General features: G+C 40.9%; 3 protein-coding genes across 6 annotated transcripts in view; all 3 read left to right on the forward strand.

Moving 5' to 3' along the window:
• Positions 1-4,426, forward strand: part of myo10l3 (myosin X, like 3) — a 91,109-nt gene extending 86,683 nt beyond the window's left edge. For 2 of the 4 annotated variants that reach the window (XM_079518279.1, XM_079518280.1), the window contains exons 38-41: positions 12-135; positions 1,047-1,505; positions 1,617-1,823; positions 2,328-4,426. In XM_079518279.1, the coding sequence (XP_079374405.1) occupies positions 12-135; positions 1,047-1,505; positions 1,617-1,823; positions 2,328-2,432 (895 nt within the window). In that variant the 3' untranslated portion in view covers positions 2,433-4,426. The remainder of the gene's footprint in view (positions 1-11; positions 136-1,046; positions 1,506-1,616; positions 1,824-2,327) is intronic. The other 2 variants (XM_079518281.1, XM_079518282.1) reach the window with 1 other exon arrangement.
• Positions 4,427-4,760: 334 nt separating this feature from the next.
• pttg1ipb (PTTG1 interacting protein b) lies at positions 4,761-10,283 on the forward strand. The gene is made up of 7 exons (XM_079518039.1): positions 4,761-5,006; positions 5,579-5,631; positions 5,734-5,842; positions 6,170-6,281; positions 7,236-7,301; positions 8,713-8,759; positions 9,642-10,283. The coding sequence occupies exons 1-7, from the start codon at positions 4,910-4,912 to the stop codon at positions 9,683-9,685; spliced, it is 528 nt and encodes a 175-aa protein (XP_079374165.1). The 5' UTR covers positions 4,761-4,909; the 3' UTR covers positions 9,686-10,283.
• A 3,880-nt stretch (positions 10,284-14,163) lies between these two features.
• On the forward strand, positions 14,164-17,703 carry sumo3b (small ubiquitin like modifier 3b). Its single transcript, XM_079517460.1, has 4 exons — positions 14,164-14,323; positions 14,844-14,972; positions 15,213-15,284; positions 16,557-17,703. Exons 1-4 carry the CDS (start codon positions 14,303-14,305, stop codon positions 16,617-16,619), a joined length of 285 nt encoding a protein of 94 aa, XP_079373586.1. The 5' UTR covers positions 14,164-14,302; the 3' UTR covers positions 16,620-17,703.
• The last annotated feature ends 3,309 nt before the right edge of the window (positions 17,704-21,012 follow it).

A 21,012-nucleotide genomic window follows, 5' to 3' on the forward strand; every position in this document is an offset into this window, starting at 1 on the left:
TGCCCCACTAGGATGGCTGGCAGTGAGGAAGTGGAGGATGAGGGCCAATGGAAACTCTACTTCAAACTCTACTGCTTCCTAGATGTGGAGAGCATGCCCAAGGAAGGGGTGGAGTTTGCGTTCATGTTTGAGCAGGTGAGTGTCCTTTACCGCAATTTCTCTTACCCAGGTTGAAACACAACATGCTGTATGTAGATACTAAGCATTCAAATTATTGTCTCCACCAGGCCGAAGGCATGGGGAGAGAGTATGTTTTGCACTCCGTCCGTGTGTGTGTGTGTCCTTCCGTCCGTCCTTCTGTCCGTCCGTTATCAGCTAATCTCCGGCACCGTTGGCCCGATCAATGCCAAACTTTGCACACACACTCCCTGGATGCCAACGATGAACCTCTGCCCCACATTTTCCAGAACGGCCTGTTATAGCGCCACCATGAGGCAGCTTTTCACATTGTTTACCTAAAACTGCACCGATCTGCGTGATACGTTGCATGCACACTCCCTAGAGGCCAAGGACAAACCTTTGACCTGCATTTTCCGCATCTGCCTTTTATAGCGCCACCAGGAGGCCGACTTTTGTAAAACAAATTTTTTGATATTACTCCTCCAGATTCTGTCCAAAAATCTCACAAATCGTTACACAGTATCTCTATGGTCATGTGCTCAAGTCGGATCTGTCCGATATTTCATATTCCATCCTAATTGGCTATAATTGGCTTTCACAGTTTGCAAGATTGCCCCGTTTTGAACAAAAGCCTCAAATCATGAACGCAGCATGCAATTTACGTGAAATCTTTCACACATTTTCTTACTAGGCTGAGGAATATATCCCACCCTTTTCACATTGGCCTGTTATAGCGCCACCAACAGGTTGATTTTTGCAAAACACATTTTTGGAACAAAATGCTTAAAAAACATGTTTATATTAATCCTAAACATTTTGCCAAACATCTCACACAGTCCTATCCTCCTGGTGGAGACCTGTGCCCAGAAGGGCACTTTTTCTAGTTATTATTATTATTTTATGTAACTCCTCTACTGACCCTCCAGGCCCATGAGATGTTAACAAGCGGCCACTTCCCCGCCCCTGAGGAGACCCTACAGCACCTTGCTGCTCTGCGCCTGCAATTCCTGCACGGCGACAAGGCACGGGTCAGCTGGAGTCTGGACAACGTGTACCCCACGGGCCGCCTGCGCAACCGAATCCTTCAGTTCACCAAGGTGGGCGGACCCTCAGGACAACAAGGCCACACGCTGGAGCGTCGGAGGACCAGCTTCCTGGACGGGACCCTGCGTCGGGGCCTGAAGACCGGCTCCATGAAGAAGCAACGCATGGAGGAGGAGCAGATGTTGGAGATGTGGATCAAGGAGGAGACCTCCGCCACCAGGGCCAGCATCTTGGAGAAGTGGTCTCGCCTCCAAGGCTTAGACCAGCACCAGGCCATGTTAAAGTACATGACCGTCATCAAAGAGTGGCCAGGCTATGGATCCACGCTCTTTGATGTAGAGGTAAATCTAAAGAATATTTCGATTGTGACTCGGAATGTGCCATTTCTGTGCTGAAGCCCTATTAGTGCGTGTGGTACAATGAGCCTGATCAGAGTCTGTGTCTCTTTGTAGTGCAAAGAAGGAGGCTTCCCCCATGACCTGTGGCTGAGTGTGTGTGCTGAGAATGTGTCGGTCTACAAGAGAGGAGATCCCAAACCTCTGGAGATGTTCCCTTATGAGCACATCATCTTCTTTGGCGCGCCACAGTCCTGCACCTATAAGATCACTGTAGATGAGAGAGAGATGTTCTTTGAAACACCACAGGTAAAGACACCACAGGTAAATCCTGATTTTACCAGTGTGGAAATGAATCAAACCAGTACATACAGGAGAACTGTAGGATTTTTAAATGCTTTGTGGCTTTTTAAAGCTTTAAAAACCCCATAGCATGATCAGAAATCCTCATATTTGATTCTACAGATCATGTGACACCTCTGGAAACAGTCAGCTAGGGCAGGACATATCATTGATATTGATCTGCACTTTACAGTAGCCAATGGGACGACGTTATCAGTGACGGTGACAGCCTGTTGGGGTCTCTATTCTAACGGCCTTTAGAAAGTGCACATTTTGAAAATAAATATTGAAATATTGAAACTAGCGGCTGTAGTTGTAATATTAATTAATATATTAATGTTTAGAAACAATCTGTAAGAGTAGCGCAATGCGTTTGTCTCCATTTCTCCCGGGTAATGCGGGTATGAACTGGTTATACAGAATATTATATCCAGAAAAGCACAATAAATAATGTATTTAAAAACATCTAATTCATTTCATTTGTAGGTTGGCGAAATCACCAAGATCATGAAAGCCTACATAAACATGATTGTGAAGAAACGGTGCAGTGTGAGATCTGTGTCTAGCTATGGAAGCAACTGGATCAGGTGATGGACTGGACATCATGGCCCACTGGGTTCTTAATCACATCTGAACCAAAAGGATCACATGAAGGCAAGAGGACCACATCACCTCCACAGACAGTGTCTCCGTGCTGTTCATTGGCTATGTAGAAAACTAGTCAAATTGATCAGAACGACATGTCATTTGTATCGACACACAAAAAGGGGGATATCCCTCTGTGTTTATGCCAATATTCTGAACATTTGAGCATCTGCACATTTAAAAGCTTTAAAAGCCTTGACTGAATATTGCTTTTCTTCCCTGCTGTCTCCTGACTGAATAACCATGCTATTTGTTCGCAATATTTACACTGGTCAGTTCGCACATGTTGCTTCAAATGTATTTTGGGCATCAGACATCTATCAAAATGTACAAGAGTTTTGATTTTCCAACTGTTTTGTTTTGCTTTTAAGCACCCGTCCCGAAAAGGTTGTTCAGAAGATAGGTTGTCATGGTGGCAAATATTCTATTCGAATATTCTATTATCTGAACAATGTTGAGCATTCTTATTCGAGTGGTATTTCCACAGAATAAGGATTTGCTTTTGGAATGTTCTCCTCTATGGAGATTCCCTCAGGTTATCGGGCAATATGACTGTCATCATCATACCAGGGAGATGATCTCCTTGTCTTGCCTTATATAATAATTCACTGCTTCACTGTTTGTCTGTTATTTAATCATTCAGATATGGCCTTTCAGAAATGGAAGATGAAATGTGGGCTTCCATGTACACATGTGCCTACCCAGCACAGCCCCATTCAGAGTAAAACAACACATGCCTTTGTAAGTCTTTGACTTATGTCAGCAAGCAAAGAAATGTAACCTGCGTAACCACTGTATTAGAGCGTTTTTTTTACTAAAGGTGCCATTTACTACAACAGTTGAACTATCGTGCTTCTACCTGTAAATCAGGATTATAGAACTAGTACTCAGTATTGAACTGTTTGAATTGTCTATTATTTGTGTACAGAGTTGGATGTTTGTTCTTGACATGCCATTGCTGTGTGATCTGTTTATGAGAAACAAGCGGCATATTGCTTGGTGCTTCTTTGTCTGAAGGAAGTTTCGTGTCTTGGATGATGTCAAAGGGCATGCGTGGGAGGGGTATTTATTTTGTGAATTATTAGTGGAATGGGTGACAGAGGCTGAGATGATATAATACAGGTCAAACTCAGAGTGAACAGATTCTCTCTTTTTTTACGCAGTTCCATTTAATGTATGTTGTCGTATTATCTGTACAATCAGGGACACAGAATCCATTAGATCCTGAGATGAACACATTTTTGAGTTGTTGCAAATGTGTCCCTTTTGTTCTTTTTCTGAAAGCTTTTGTTGATGTAAAACTGATCAGAGAACTGTCACATTGTCTATAATACGCAACTGTATTACTCTTTTCATTATGTTTGAGCTGGTGGGGATAGTTCACTTAAAGCAGTGGTTCTCAAAGTGGGGTCCAGGGACTGCCTCGTGCCCCCAGGGGTCCACCAGGTGGTCACCAGGAAAAAGTGTTAATACAGCATCTCACCACAATCGGTTTAACCACTATTTCATACTTCAGCTATTAAAATATAGCAAATCTACAAGCTCAGAACGTGCCGCTATGTGACACGCTGTGAGTTTGTAAATCTGCTAAATAAATATAAACGTGGAGGTCCTTGAAATTAAAATGTTTGAGAACCACTGACTTAAAGGACACCCAGGCCACTGTGGACAAAAGAAAGGATTTTGCCTATGCTAGTCCTTGATAATAGTGTGATTCATTTAGGCTATATAGTCATCATTACCTCACACCATTGTCTCAGTCTTCCATTGCTCTCCAATCTCAATTACATAGGATCTGGTCAGCTGCCGGCGGCCACACCAGAAACTTATCTTGCCATACAATGACTGTACTTGTTGTTATGCTTGTTTTGAAGAAATAAATCAGAAAATGATGTTTTATAACTGAATTTAAAGATGCTTTAATAAATTATTGTATTTCACTAGCCGTTTTTGTGTAATTTCTTGTTATTTATAGAAGGTTCTCAACTTGGACTCTGGAAACTGCCAGGGGTCCTTGAGGGGGTCCCCTGTAAAATGATTGATAAGCCTCCATGTAAGGAATTCTGGACCAAATCTGTTCAAAAATGTTCTAGATTGGGTTCCCAACTCACAAGGAGGAGTCCTTGAAATTAAATAAAAATTGAGAATCACTGATGATCTATGCGAAGTGCTGGTTCTTAATTTATTATTGTATCAGTTTGGCCAAACATGAACATTAATGGTTGTTTTGTGCTTTGGGAATTTGGGTTTTAAAACTCACTTTGCTGTTGTGGGAGCCAGGAGCACGTGACGTCACGCCATTGATAACCAGTCCAGTACCACCCCTATTCGGAAGCTGAGAGATCTCGCAACTTGAGCTGGAACTTTAGTTAAGCGTGAAGTTTTTATCATCGAACGAAGCGTCCAATTCCGCAAATCACAAAATGTTCCGATTATGTACCGTTTTGAATTTGATATGTATCTCTTTCGTCTCGGCTCTCACATTCGCTAACGCCCAAACATCGACTCCTCCATCTCCATGTAAGTTTTCCTTCTTTTTATAGCTAACGTGCTATTTGCTTTAGTTTTGTTGTCTGTCTGTCAATCAGGGTCATTAGGTCAGGATCGGATCTTTAAAAAGATTGAAGATTTGTCTTCTGATTGATTGGCATAATGCATTTACACTTGACATACATAGATAGAATCAATGCAAAAACGTAGGCTACTTTAATAAGTCGATTTCAGCTGCTGCCTGCTGGCCTGGGATTGTTTTCCGCCTCTAAAAGTAAACAAATTGATCCATTCTCTGACTGAAATTGCTTTTTACCAGTGCAGCAACGTCCTTTGATTTGAAGTTGGTTGAATTCAGTTGAAGCTACTGTACTACAGCTACCACAAGCACAATCAGCTGCATGTCATGTGTGTTATAAGAAGATCATAAGTCACTGTGCTGACTACAATCTTTGTTTTCATTTCCAATAAACAGAGGTTTAACAGAGAATGGGGCATGATGGCTTACCGGCCCTGGAATCATTGACTGTTTATAACCAGCCTGGAATGCAGTGGCTTTACATTGATATTATTGGTTTGGTGACCGATGTGATTTGTTTCAGCTTGTGCTTCGAGATCCAACACAAGTTGTGATGAATGCTTGCAGATTCTGACAGTGAGTTTCTATAACTTTCTCTAATGTAGCGGCCTATCTCAATGGTTCATGATTGTTGTGGATTATTCTCAGTATAGTAACAAGTTGCCTTGTGTCTTACAGTGTCTGTGGTGCAAAACAACTGAGCAATGCATTGATTACCCTGTGAGGACCATCCTGCCCTCTCACAATCTGTGTCCATTACCTGAAGCACGATGGGGGCTGTGCTGGCGTAAGACTCCTATCCTCAAAGCTTTTAGTCCTCCATCTACACAATAACACAACCATAAAACCCACATGTTGATACAAACGTTTCAACTGGGCACCAATAACATAATATTGATGCCCTAGCTAAATTTCAGGAGAAAACTAAACTCAGCTTAACCCTTTAAATTCGTATAGGACATCCTGAATGGGGCCAACTAATTAACATAAAATATTGTAATTATATGTAAATAAATAAATACAAATATCTGTATATTAGATTTTTTTTTCATGGATGTTTTTCCTCGCTCTTTTTTTTTGTCACTTACATTAGCAATATGTCTGTGTTTTCCAGTGAACTTCCAGGCCTTGATCATATCCGTGTCAGTGCTTGCTGGGGTCATCGTCATAGCCATCTGTGTTTGCTGCTGCTGCTGTTGCTGCCGCAAGAGTGAGAGGACTGCAGGGTGAGCCATTTTACATCAATATATTAGATCATACTGTATTCTGTTAGTCCTTAAAGGGACATTTCCCTGCTGGAAACTCAATGTTAATAGTATCTGTAGTAGATAACAGTAGCACAATTGGAAATGTGCACCCTATGGCCAGAAAAATAATGACATCTGTGTGTTTGACTACAGTTTGACTGGATTACTGATAATGCTTTAGTGCACTTCCCCTCCTTGTGGAGAGGGGAGAGGCTGCATGGAGGTGTGACTTTGTAGTACATGGCGGCATGGCTAAAATATACAATAAACCATATTACACACATAAAACCCCCAGGAAAGTGTTTCTTATGTCCTAAATATCATTAAAATAAACTCTGGTTGCAAAAGGGTTGAAGTGGACCTTTAACTTGCCATTCATAAGAAATGCCAAAAGAAAATGACACATGTTGCTGCCACTGTCAGGTTACAGTGCTTTAATCACACCAATTCGTGTCTGAGAACATGAGAATGAGTCACAAATGGTTTGCAATGAAATCTAGTTCGGGATCCGAAAAAGAACACAAAACACAATGGGCTGTTGTTCTGTAAGGCTGTTACAGACATCTCCGCTATAGCTTGCCAGAATTTGCACTGGTAATTTGCTCTGAAACTAATACTGTGAGTTCCTGAGAAGCTTTAAAAAATAATGTATGTATGTATAAAAAATGTATTAAGCATTAGTCATTGTATTAAGAAAGGTGATGATTAGTGTGTGATTTTTATGTGGTTGGTTTAGTCATATTGAAAGCCCAGTTATGTCCTCCTTTAAGTCCTTTTCATATTTATTTCAAACCTCTGCCATGTGTAATATTAGGGGTGGCAGTGGCTCAGGTGGTAGAGCGGCCGCTTATCTGAACATTCCCGGAAACTGAACCCCTATAGCATTTAATATAAGAATGTTAGGTAACCAGCTACTGTGTTCTTAACTTTCAGGGATAAGAGAGAAGATGCCAAGGCGGAACAACAAAACCAGGCAAGGAAGTACCGTCAAGAAGAGAGGTGAATAGCTATTAATCATTGTATTAAAAACATTCCAGATGAAGAGGTTTTCAAGCCAGATTCTATTTCTAGTAGTAATGGTAACATGTATAGTGATATTCATTATTATAGCTTATAGCTAAGCCTACTAGTGTAGTATATTATAGTTAGTATCCAGAGATTTTCATCCTCCACTCATGACTCAGTTGAACATACAGTAGAGCAGGGGTTCTCAACCTGTGGGTCGGGACACCCAGGAGGGTCCCCACATGGTTTTGTGGGTGTCCCCAGATGACAGTGAAGTGGAAATTTAAGGACTTTTCAGAGTTTTAAGACCATTAGAGCTTGTAGATTGCCTATTTTCATAATATTTGTCTGTGGAACCGAGTTGAACTAAATGTACAGTAATGCCTCAACTCCTATAATTCCAAGTGCTTGTCTGGGTGGGGTGTAATGGCAGCTTTCGATATTACTATTAGTAAGTAAACAACATCAGGAAGAAGCAGGACTCAACCATCAGGATTCGAACTCTATTCTTTTATTGTATATGTCATCACACCAGAGAGAGACTAGTGTCTCCCTCCAGAGCTTCCCCCAACACTCCTCATACACATGTCCCACACATATTTTATACTTTCAGCAGTGTACAGAGTTTCAGGAGTAACAAGAGATGGTCATGGCTTAAATGGACTCTATTCTATAGATAACCCACACAGTTTGAAATGAGTTTACATGAGTCAGCAGTCTCTAATGAGTTGGTCAGTGAAGAACAGGTGGCAATTAGGTGTTAACTATCATCTACTAGTCGGCTACATTAAATTAATCAATACCATAGTGTTTATATGCATTTTCGCCACCACAGTGGGTGGCGTTCCCAGTTCTTTTGAGGGGTCCCCAGTTCAAATATGATTATTTTGGGGGGTCACAGCCTGAAGAACAACTGCAGTAGAGCACAGTGGTTCTCAAACGGTTTTGTCTCAGAGCACCCCTGTAAATATCTTTTTCATCCACGGCACCCCTGAATGACATTGTTGCTTTATAGCGTTTATGTCATATTACGGTATGGAAATATGTCAATCTTTCCCCTTGAGATACAGTATGTCACGAGGAAAACTTGAGAGAATTTCTGTTTCGATTATAGGACAGATTGAAAATAACTTTTCACTTTGCGTTTAACCACTTGAACGCCATCATCCCTATTCTGGGTGGAACATTTGCCAAAAATGGCAGATCTACAAGCTCTCAATGCATCACAATACATTGTGAGCTTGTTTGTTTTATAAACTACAGAGGGTCTAAGTGAAGAGATATTGATACATTCCAAATATTATCATTCCAAGTATTCTGCGGCACCCCATGACTAGTGTCATGGCACAAGAACCCCTGCAGTAGTTGTTGTTGTTCAATGTGTGTTTGTTGTTTGTCCAAATAGGAGAACAGAAATGAAGACGAGACATGATGAGATTAGGCAGAAATATGGTGAGAGAATTTTTCTTCATTCATCTGAAAAAAGCAAATGTGTCATTTGAAGCTGTATTGACATATAGTGCCCCCTGCTGGAGGGAAAGGGGACATTCTATATCAAATGTAAGATTTCCCTTTTCTAACTTGTTTTGTACAAACAATATATAAACTCCCTTATCTGAAATTCAGAATACAAACAACCAGCAGGACATAATATAGATTTTTTAAATATGCATCCTTAAGACTCTGTGTGTGTGTGTGTGTGTGTGTGTGTGTGTGTGTGTGTGTGTGTGTGTGTGTGTGTGTGTGTGTGTGTGTGTGTGTGTGTGTGTGTGTGTGTGTGTGTGTGTGTGTGTGTGTGTGTGTGTAAAACAGGCAGACAGGCAACAGGCCGTTAAGTGTTTGTTTGTAAAGGTAAAATGTATCTTACACCAATAAGTGTAAATGCTGTAATAAATTAATTAAACTAAAATCTAATGTTTTGTCTTTTCAGTAACTTTTTAACAAAGCTAATAGGCTTATTCCAAATAAATTGCTTTCTCATGGAAAGTTATATTTTAAAGCAACCTCAAAGGCAAGCTAATGCATTTTTTCAGCAATGACCTCAATATAACATGCTCAAAAGAACAATTGCATAGGCTCATGCAGTTTTTTAATCAATAAGCCAAATGTAAAAATATAAATATTATATATATTTCTAGTTTTTAATAGTATAAGTTATTGTAAAAGGAGAATGATAAATATGTATTCATGTTTTTAATATGCATTACCATTTCAGTTCATTCAAACATTTTTGTAACGCTTCCTCCCCTTATAATATTACAATAATGACACTGTCACTCTTCTCTAGTACTGTATTTGCAATTTAATTTTGTTCTGTGTTCATTTTCTTTTCAGGTCTGGCCAAGGGTAATGCTTATAGCCGTATGGAAAACAATTGAGAAGATTTTTGAATGCTTTTGAATCATCCTATTTAATAATACTAGTAACGTCAACATAGTCTTTCTCCACTGCAAAAGACTGTCAAAAAGTAGCATGTGAAGATGATATACTGTGATGTTTTTTGCATTTTAGCCAAACAATGTGACCAAAGGCACTGGGAATCTTTTCAAATAGAGTGTGTACTCTATTTTAACCATGTTCTCCAGTATTTTACTTTGTGCCTCAAACATTTTTATGTTCTCATTGGTTTTATGTTGTTAGTTTTATTGCTGTTTTCCCCAAAACAAATTGTTGCTTGCTTAGATTGTGATGCGTGAATGTAACAGCTAATCTCATCATATTTACACTGGAGCCCTGTCTGAGAATATTGTATGATAGCCTCGACAAATATTTGTTTCTATTTCAGATTAGTTATTTAGCTTATTTACATATATGTCAATGTCACCAGAACATTTCGATCTTTGCTTTGTGTTTTTGATAGCTGCTGTAGGCATTTGAATTTCTGTATCTGTAAATCTTGTTATTAACATGCATGTGTTGAGTTCTTTTCCTACTAAATTTGTACAATTTAAATGTTGATAAATATTTTGAATCGGATATGAATGATTTGTAGCACTATTATTTATTTGACGCTTACCCTGTTGTTTGCTGACTAGAGTTTATGCTGTTTATTCCAATCTTGCACTTTGTATGTTTCTCTGGATAAGAGCATCTGCTAAATGCCTAAATTCTGAAGGTTGCAGAGTGCTCTTTCTCTCCCTCCTTCACACCATGAGCAGCATAAACTTTATCTGCCACATTACTGCACACATCTACAAAGACCTCTTAAACATAAAATACATTTTCACTGCTGTTGCAATTTCTCAGCCAATCAGCTTACATTTAATACTATTCCAGTTCCAATGTTCTCTTCTAATTTCTTTGTCACCACTTGCAATTCCAATTGCTTAATATGTATCCTGTGCAAGTTCTCTCTCCTGATTGGATCAAAATGGTATCGAAAATTGTATTGAAAATGCCATTTCTGTTTACTAAAGATCTGGGGAGACAGGGAAACCCCCCCGGACAAACATTCAATTCAATGATATAGAGCTATTAAATACTTATTTTAACAAAAACATATCACTGAATCGTTGAATCTGATGGTGCCATTTTGACAGGGCTGTTTCAGATATGGATACTGATGAAGGCTGGATAGCCGAAACGTTTGTCTCCTGTCCAAAATGAAAGAATAAATTACTGAAATGCATGCGTCTTGGTGTGTGCGACCCATTACCGTTACTTATATGATATGATTTGAACGGGTACCGCACCTTAAGTCAGAGCGCGGTGGTCACATATATATATATATATGGATGCTGTCATCTAAAGCAGCGTGGCATGTCGTCAGGATAACCTGAAATGATCCATGAAGACTGGTACTGACTGAAATTTATCTCTCTCTCTCACACTCACACACACACACACACACACACACACCCCTCACCCACCAGTGTTTATCCAATCTGTGTAGACCGTTTTATGTGTTCTTTTACTGCATCTGCATCCACACACCTCCATCTCAAGATGCAAGTAGTGAAATGTGATGTAGCCTATTCTTCTAGACAGTGCAATGTTTATATAAATAACATACATTCATTAAAGAATTAAAGATTTTATTTATTAAAATATCTGGAATTTAATATATAGTGCTTTTTTAAGTAGGCCTACTCATACATAAACAAAACCAGCTCAGTGGCCTTGTGGTTAGAGTGTCCGCCCTGGGACTGGGAGGTCGGGGTTTGATCCCCGGCCGGATCATACCAAAGACTCTGAAAAATGGGACCCAGTTCCTCCCTGCTTAGCACTCACTCCACTCTGGATTGGGGGTAAGTCCCTGCGACATACTAGCGCCATGTCCAGGGAGTGTACTTGTACATCAAGCTGCCTCATGCTACAGGAGATAGGCTCGATCCTGCCCTATGGGCCTCATGGCTCGGCAAGGCTTACTTATGCTGCACAAACATGTATAATACAAGGTATACAAGTAAGATAATACATTATAGACACCTTGATACGTGTGCAAAAAATCAACCAAAGTATGGCATTGGTGTGACCGTGTGAACAATAAATGAGCATAGACTACAATTTAGAATTGCACCATCCCTGGGCTACTGAGGTAGGATATATATTTCACAAGGCATCTCCAGCTCAGCGACGTGGTCTCGTGGTCGAGGAGGTACGCAGAGAAGAACAGCCTGCAAGATGTGCAAAGGCTGTCTCACAAGGAAAGCAAGGGCAATGGATGCGTTGGGAAGACGTTGAGAAACGAAAGCTCTCTTGGAAGGAGATTTGGGACATGGAAGCTTTTCGAACTAGCTTCATCCTGCGAGCCACTTACGATGTCCTACCATCACCACAGAACCTCAGTCAATGGTACGGAGAAGACCCAACATGCCCCCTCTGTCCATCTCCAGCAAACTTGAAACACATTCTGGTCGGCTGCAAGACGAGCCTTACACAAGGTCGTTACACCTGGTGGCACAATCAAGTGCTTAAGTGTCTGGCAGCTTCGCTGGAAAGTAGATGGACGGCTGTCAACGCCCTGCCTCCACTTTTATCCCATCCTACATCTTCAACACAGTTTGTTCGTGAAGGCGAGAAGCTACCAAAGACCTGCCCATCAAAACCAGAGGCCGGACAACTGGGAGCAGCACGAGACTGGAGGCTCCTGGTTGACCTGGAGCAGAGACTCCCAGCCGAGATTGCTACGACCAACCTCAGGCTGGTGCTTTGGTCCCCTTCAATTCAAACGTCTTCATCATAGAGATCACTGTACCCTGGGAGGATAATGCGAATCTTCGTTACGCAGAGCTGGCAGCGGATGCGGAACAACGCGGCTGGAAGGCCACAGTTCGCCCTGTGGAAGTGGGCTGCAGAGGCTGCAGAGGCTGCAGGTCAACTACCAGTCTCCTCAAGGACATGGGAATCCGAGGCCAGGCCCAACGTCAAACAATTTACAATTTACAATTTAGGCATTTAGCAGACGCTCTTAATCCAGAGCGACTTACAAAACCATCAAACCATCAAAGCCCTGGCCAGCGCTGCTGAAAGAGCAAGCCAGTGGCTCTGGATCAAGAGGAGAGACAACAGCTGGGCTCCGAAATGATGTCTAGGTCATGGTGAGGGGTTTAAGGGAATAGGGGTGGAGGAGGGGGGCACACCTGGGATGCCAGGAGTTGCTGTTGAACCCTCTTGAGGTGTCGTGGGCCTAAGTCAATGAAACACCGAAGATGGAGGGCGCCCACCTGACGATCCCAGTGAAACCCTTAGCCCCTTCTAGCGTAGAAAGAAGCATTGTTACAATAAATAAATAAGCAACCAAACATATTCAGAAAATGACAGGTAAATCATGTAAACTTAAAAATAACAATGGCATAAAAATACACACCAAACACAGGTTCAGGTTCATTTATTTGTTTGTCCCCGTGGGGCGATTTGGTTTACAGCAAGGCATAACACAGGCAGGTAACATGAAACACAAAAACACAGTAAAAAGGCACATAGTACACATAGAACAAAAACACAACAATGAATAGAGAAGAAGTTGTGTGTATAGTCTGCTTACACGACTACACGCCTGTCTATACATGTATGTGCGTGAGTGTAACAATAACATACATGCATACATGGCAGCGGTGGCCGAATGGTTTGCGGAGTGGTCTTGATACTGGCAGGTCGCCAGTTCGTATCCCCGGACCGGCACGTTAAAATTACCACCGCTGAAGTGCCCTTGAGCAAGGCATTGAACCACTACCATGAAATGTTCTATGAGCAGGGCCTGGCTGTAAACAAGTATCTGATGCTTAGTCCAGTTACCCTGGGTAAATATAGTAACTTTGCTTTGCATCTGCTCATGTGTTCATCCTGCTTGTAAAATAAGTTGTAATATATAGACCTATAGTTTTCTGGATTCTTTCCCCTTGTACTGTATGTGAGCAGAAATGCAGCATGTGTCCTGTCACTCCTCTCCAAATCTATCATACCTCTTCAGTCTTTTTGATTTCTGAGCTTTCTTCTGGCAGTGTTTCTGTTTTTTTTGTCAGCCTCTGACTCCAGACTTAGTAATAGTAATAATAATCATAATCTGTGTGTTGACTGAGCATTAACACTTTCATACTTAAATATTTCACAATTTGATTAACATTCTTTAATAATAATAATAATAATAATAATAATTATTATTATTATTTTGTGTGTGTGTGTGTGTGTAAAACAGGCAGACAGGCAACAGGCCAAGTGTTTGTTTGTAAAGGTAAAATGTATCTTGTGTGTGTGTGTGTATGTATATATATATATATATATATATATATGTATATATAGTATATATGGCTCTGAGTCTACCTAAGCTCACGGGGATGCGCAAATTCAGATGCGCGTTCACGTATCCGCGGTCCCGAGAAAAGATGGAACATGTGACCATCGGGAGCCAATCATATACTTGCATTCTATGCGCGCTCCTGGTCGAATTGGAGGAGACTGAGAGGAGCTGAAAACCCGCTATCACACTGCTAGCTTCCAAGCTAACAAGTCAGTCTATAACTAACTAACAAGGTCTTGTTCAGTTAATTTGCAGGATGTCCGAAGAAAAGCCAAAGGTGAGTTTCGTTGTTTTCATGACTTACTATTTTGTATAGGTTTGTAGTTCGATGGTACCACTTGCAAGTTAATGTTAGCTTTTTGGCTAGCCTAGCATATCTACCAGGCTCCCTGTGCCGCTGCCGCTGTGCCGCATTTGAGCGGGTAGTCAGAAAACAAAGGTAGACTAATTTGCGGATCTTTATTTATTGCGCCGTGTTCCATCGTTAGTCTTTGGTGTGGTTGCAGTGTTGTGTATATCTTCCGCTACTAAACAAAGTATGAGAGCCCACCCATTGTTCCTGAACCATGGATATCTAATGAAATGATGGTCTTTGTATTTGCGCCATTGTGGCTTTCTGCGCCAGTTTAACCATAGACTGGCCTACTACGCAAACCAGCCGGGGCTGCTGACGCCTGTCCGTGTCTGTGTGCGGCTGTTTTGCTAGCTTATGCTACTACTACCGTTGCTTCTAGGTTTATGTTGCCGGCGTGGTAGCGAGGTAATTAGCTGACGAGGATGACGTTTGTGTGTTGCAGGAAGGAGTGAAGACTGAGAACGACCACATCAACCTCAAGGTAGCTGGGCAAGATGGATCAGTCGTACAGTTTAAAATTAAGAGGCACACTCCACTCAGCAAACTAATGAAAGCGTACTGCGAAAGACAGGTAAGTCAGCCTGATGAAGCTATAAACTTGAAACAGACTTCAATTGTGTATTAACACAACATGGTAATGCTAAGTCTAATTATAGGCCTATGGATAGATGCAGCAACTGAACGCCAGTTCTGTACTGAAAATACTGATTGTGTTTGCTGCGGTTTATAATCTTGTGTAAGCCTTTGTTTCAGCATTAGATCGTTTGTTTTCATTTTTCGATCTTAAGTCTGTCTGTTCTGTGCTCAACAGGGTTTGTCAATTCGTCAGATAAGGTTTAGGTTTGATGGCCAGCCTATCAACGAAACAGACACACCTGCACAGGTGGGTGAACTGGACGACTTCTCCCATTTTCATTTGTCTACACTAAATAATATTCATTATACCATTTTTATCATAAGCATGTGTCAGGAGAAATTATATGAATTTATGTTGATTTTGGAGTGTATAAAGTGTGCACAACCCGGGTTTCCTGTAGGTAGTATACCCGTTTCCTCTATTGGTTTATTTTTCCATAGTTAATTGGGGAGATTAGATGCAATTTACGCATCTCACCTTTTTTCCCCTTATGAATTTCAATAGGCTTGTTTAATAACTCATCAAATAAGAACTGTTACAAAATGAATGATCCCGGCGGTTTGACTCATGAAAAGTCGCTAATGTTACTGCCGCCGTATTATTTAAAGTAAACTCGACTGGCCTTCAAGCTTCTAGCGCCATGCCAAGAAAAGGAGAAAATCACACCTGTGTGAAGTAATAATAAAACGTTATTTGTATAGCACCTTTCATGACATGAAATGCAGCTCAAAGTGAGCTGTTCAGTAAGTGGTTCAACTCCGTGTGGGCACCCGGGTGGGTCCCCGGAACATCCAGACCCCCAGGAACGCGCCCAGGGGGCCGGGCCGGTTCCGGTGAGCCGCGTCCGAAACGGTATGGGGGGGGGGGGGGGGGGGGGGGGCTCTAGTGGTGACTTTGACATCACAGCAAGCAGGGCGGCGGTGGCTTAGGGGTAGAGTGGCTGGATGGTAACCGCAAGGTTGCCAGTTCGAACCTGGGCTCCCCCAGAGTTAGTGTCGAAGTGTCCTTGAGCAAGACACTGAACCCCTAATTGCAAGGCACCAAAATATGGTTGGTGCCCTGCATGGTTTCCGCCGCCATCGGTGTATGAATGGAATGTAATGCACAATCTTTGTAAAGCGCCTTGGATAAAGGGGCTATATAAATGCACCATTTACCAGGGCAGTAGGTATTGCGCAAGAATATATATGCGGCGGCAGCAATGTTATTCTCAATAGAAAAAATACTTCTGTGACCCAGGCCAGGGAATGAATGATTGACATAAGGACTTCTGTACCTGGAGTAATAAAAACAAATAATATATCTTGTGAGTTTATATATATATATATATATATATATATATATATATATAATATATATATATATATATATATATATAATGAGAGAGAGAAACTCACAAGATTTTCTTTTTAAATTCAGTCCATAATGTCTTTTTAAAACGTCTTCTCAAAAAGTTCTTTGAAGGCTTTGCTCAAACAGAATATTCTTGCTAATATCTGGTAAATATCTTTCCTACAGTTGGAGATGGAAGATGAGGACACTATTGATGTATTTCAACAACAGACAGGAGGTGCCTCTTAAGTGGAAAGTTAACACAGTGGACTCAACACTTGAAAGAGCGTCTGCCCCCTTTTTTTCCTTTATGTAATTGTTTATTTCTATTTTTTTATTTTTTTTTCTCATCTGCTTGCCCAAAACCCAATCACCATTTCATTCAAGCAGGCAGAGTTCTTTCATGGAGGCCACGTCCTAACTTTGAGATGCAGGGCAAACTTTATTTTACATTGATGTTTGAGTTATCCATGCTCTGAGTTATCCATGCTCATTTTACCTTAAACATTTAGGTTGAGAAATGCTGTTTGCCTGTTTTTGTACAGAGAAAGATTTATATGGATTCCTTACCTCATTAGTGTCACTCCCATTGTTGATTTGATTTGAAAGGTAATTCAAGACATTTTTCAGGACCAAAATGTGAAATGACGAGTGTTCTAAAATAAATGGTTAAGTTGATATGACAAGAGAAGATCACGGGAGGCTGCAAATCCCTTAACACTTGGGCCTCCACACGATGGGAACAATTCTGTTATGTTTTTATCTTGCCTTCTATCCATAATTTTGATCATAAAATTGTTTCATAATCACTCGTCAATAGCCTCAGTCCAGAAATGATTCCCAGTCCCTACCAAGACTGCTCCTCCTGAAATGTTTAATATGTACTTTTTATAAAGTTACTTATTTTGGTGGAGTGAGGAGTCGTGCAAATCTCAAGTGTTCTTGAGATACTAGAGTTGGTGGTTGTTTGAGGCCTAATATGACTTGGAGCTGAAATTGAGAATGTCCACCTACGTTTTTGGCAGATTTTAGAAGGTGGTATGGACCTTTATCACAGACATTTTGACATGCCATAGAAGGGTAAGCAGATTCATCTGTTTTCATTTAGGCATCACTCGTACAATTAACGTCATGCTGGTGTAGTGGAACCTAATGAAACATGTCCAGAATGAATGTTATTGTCTTCAGCTGTGTTTAATCACATTATGGCATGTCAAAATGTCTGGTGAAAAAGGTATATTGGCAAACAAATGTTCCACAGATCTTTATTTTGATTTGTACATTATTTGTTGTCCTTATACTGTATACAATAAACTATAGTTTGGTACTCGGACACTTGCATTTCTGTATTCTATTTCTACTGATGTTCAACACTCGCAAAATGTTTTGAAACTTTAATTCTGTAGATTATTTCTCCCATTCAATAATACCAATTGTATTTGTTTGTGTCCTTGATTAGTTGCCTTTACAATGAGGTATAACTTGTAAGTATTGTGCAATTGTTAAAGCGCAACACAGCTAAATGTGTGGTACCCTGTACAAAGAAATTGGCCAAACTCCAATATGCTTCCGTTGGTTATCACTTGTTGACAGGTGTGTGACTGGCACCTGAACATGGGTTCTGCAACTCTGACATCTGTCTGTGGTACTGACTGTTGTGCAAATCTTGCCTGTTCCTCAGTGAAGCAAGAGTGAGGACATGTTCTGCTTGGGGGTGTTGTCTTCCTGGGATGGCGAGGGATGGCCACCGACTAAGTTTGGAAATGGGTTATGGTACCAGGGCTGACACCAAATAATTCCACTGTGTAACGAAACATCAGCTTCCAGCCTCACACAAGAGACATTTTGACTGTAAATTGCATAGTGTGTGCCAATACATTTTAGTGTAGAATTGGTCAGTTCTACTGTACTATACACTGACTGAATAAAATAACCTTTTAAGTTAGTACCTGTGATAGCCTGAGAAGAGTTATCTTAGTGTGACAACTCCCATTTGCAATTTGTACAGAAGTATGGTTTACAATAATGTTTTTTTTTTAAACCATCATTGTAACACAATGAGTCTTGCCGCTTGTTTCCATTGTGGTCCTGTGTATTCAATTAAGACAATAATATACAATAAGACATAATCAACACTGGTAGCATGGTAGCAATGCATGCATGTACAGTAAACATTTGGGTGTTTGCCAAGGGCAACATTGAGAAAAACTCGTCTATTGAAAGAAAACAGGCTTGAGTGAGAAGGATTGGCTATGCATTTGTCACTAGAGGGCATCATTGCTCTGAAGTTTCAAAAAATATCTCCATAATAGTCAGGCATCGTGTGTGTGTGTGTGTGTGTGTGTGTGTGTGTGTGTGTGTGTGTGTCCTGAATGCCAGTCAGGACTCAGGATCGGGACTCACACCCGTGACACGCTGTCAGCCTGTCAGGCTGAGGCATAGGTGTCTAGGTGCCCGGACCGGGCCACTTCATGTTATCCCGAAAAGATGTGGTTAGCTTCTGAGATCAGTGGGTGGGTAGATCTAAAAATCAAGACAATGTTTTCTTGCTTCAGTCTAGCCTGGTCATGGTTGAATGGCAACATGTTCTGGACTGGCTTGCTCTCATTTAAGAATTTAAGAATACTACTTCCTTTGGCTGCTTCGTGGATAAATTTAGCAACATCTGTGCAATGGTCTCCCTGTGAGGCTCCTTACACAGAGGTTTGATTGTGCTGCCTTCATTTTTGGCATCTGTTTTGCATTTTACATTTCCTTACAGAGCAATCTGAAGCCTCTCTCATACGTCTATGGTCTCAGAGTAGAGCAGCTGTGGCATCCCCCTCCCTCACATTGGTCTTCATTGAACATAGTTTTTACCATCTTTTGTTTCAGTGAGGACACTTGACTGACCATTTTGTCTAGTTAAATGTCTCACTGTTCAATTAGAGCTGCAGGGTTGACATTGTGCTCAGTGGTTGACCTGCAGAAGGATTCATTCATACACATCTTATTTATAGACTTTCGAGTCTTGCTTGTAGTTTTTCTCCCAATCTCCATGTGCTACCATGGCATCCTTATTATTGGCCCTTTGAAATAAAATCCCCTCTCTTTCTCTCTTCTGATGAATTGAAAATAGAGGACCCTTATGTAAACAAGTCTTAGTGATTTTGTAATTCGTATTGACCTGTACTCACTCAATCAATCAATCAATCAATCAATCAATCAAACAAACAAACAAACAAACAAACAAACAAACAATTCTCTCTTTCTCCCCGTTTCTCTGTCTCTCTCTCTGTTTCTCTGTCTCTCTCTGTCTGTCTGTCTCGCACGCACACAAAGTGTTATAATCTCATTCTCTTCTCACATTCAGTTATTGTGTATAGTCCATCACTATCAGCTGTCTGCAAAGTTGTTCCTTCTCCAATTCAGATTAATTATGCTGTGGCCTGATGACAGCCTGTAGCTAGTAGATACTATTGTTTGTTAATGTACTGTAGGCCCTGTTGTACATTAATGTGAGAACATAATAGGTATATTGTTCAAACAAGTGGGGTGGTAGTGCCTCAGGAGCTACTGATAGCAGCCGATTTGGAATTGGAACGTTCACAGTTAATTCTCTAACTGCTCATGATGAGGAGGTTTGTGCCTTCCTCTGTTATCCTCTGCCATCGGTGAGTGCATGAGTCTGTGTGAATGGAGGAATGTACAGTATGTAGTTTGGGGCTATTTTGATTGATTGTTAATTTATTAGCAGTATGCAGAATGGGTACATTTCAAACGAAAGCACAGGTCAATACAAAAAACTGTTACTGTGGACGACACCATGATAAAGCATTACACTTGTTTACAACCGGGTCCACCATTTTTAATTCATCAGAACATTTAGAGACGTACAAATAGGCTATACACTTCTATAACAAAAATCACACCTGTGTGAAGTGAGGGGCGCTAATATATTAAAGTCTAACTCATGTTGATTAGGTGATGTAATGGTGATGTAAAACAAACAAACACAAACATTAAATGCCATTAACAATAAAGAGACAATATGACGTAATGAGGGACAATATGACGTACATTTTCCCTTCATTGTCAATGGCGTTTTTAAAACAAACATTGAACTTGGGGGTGTACAGTACAGTACAGTAGAGGGACCCCCACACGGTAACTCTGTCATTTATCAACCATTTCGGACAGGGGCGGCTCGCCGGAACTGGGCCGGCCCTCTGGGCGTGTTCCTGGGGGTCTGGATGTTCTGGGGACTCCCACACGGTAACTGTCATTTCTTGACCGTTTCGGACGCGGGGCGGCTCGTCGGAACCGGGCCGGCACCCTGGCCACGTTCCTGTGGGTCTGGAACTTCCGGGAACCCCACACGGAGTTGCACCACTCACTTCACACAGGTGTGATTATTTTAGGACGTTGGTGGCAATTTTATCACCGGAAAGATTTTAACACCAGTTCCATCTACAGTATATATGATGAAAAATCTGAAGATGAATGCTGTAATCAATGCCACACTGTATCATATTATGAAATAATACTTTTAGTCTTATACTATATTTTTATGTCATGGCTATGCATATAAATGAATAGCCTGTGATCCACATTTCAAAATACACAACAGATCTGTAAATATATCTAGAATTGCTTTAAGTGC

The sequence above is a fragment of the Electrona antarctica genome (genome assembly GCF_951216825.1).
Source record: "Electrona antarctica genome assembly, chromosome: 13".
In the NCBI taxonomy this organism is placed as follows: domain Eukaryota; kingdom Metazoa; phylum Chordata; class Actinopteri; order Myctophiformes; family Myctophidae; genus Electrona; species Electrona antarctica.

Coding starts and splice junctions, on each gene's coding strand:
- pttg1ipb (XM_079518039.1), top strand. CDS start 4,910: ATGTTCCGATTATGTACCGTTTTGAATTTGATATGTATCTCTTTCGTC. Junction 5,843..6,169: donor ACGATGGGGGCTGTGCTGGC/GTAAGACTCCTA, acceptor TGTGTTTTCCAG/TGAACTTCCAGGCCTTGATC. Junction 6,282..7,235: donor AAGAGTGAGAGGACTGCAGG/GTGAGCCATTTT, acceptor CTTAACTTTCAG/GGATAAGAGAGAAGATGCCA.
- sumo3b (XM_079517460.1), top strand. CDS start 14,303: ATGTCCGAAGAAAAGCCAAAG. Junction 14,973..15,212: donor AAGCGTACTGCGAAAGACAG/GTAAGTCAGCCT, acceptor TGTGCTCAACAG/GGTTTGTCAATTCGTCAGAT. Junction 15,285..16,556: donor AAACAGACACACCTGCACAG/GTGGGTGAACTG, acceptor TCTTTCCTACAG/TTGGAGATGGAAGATGAGGA.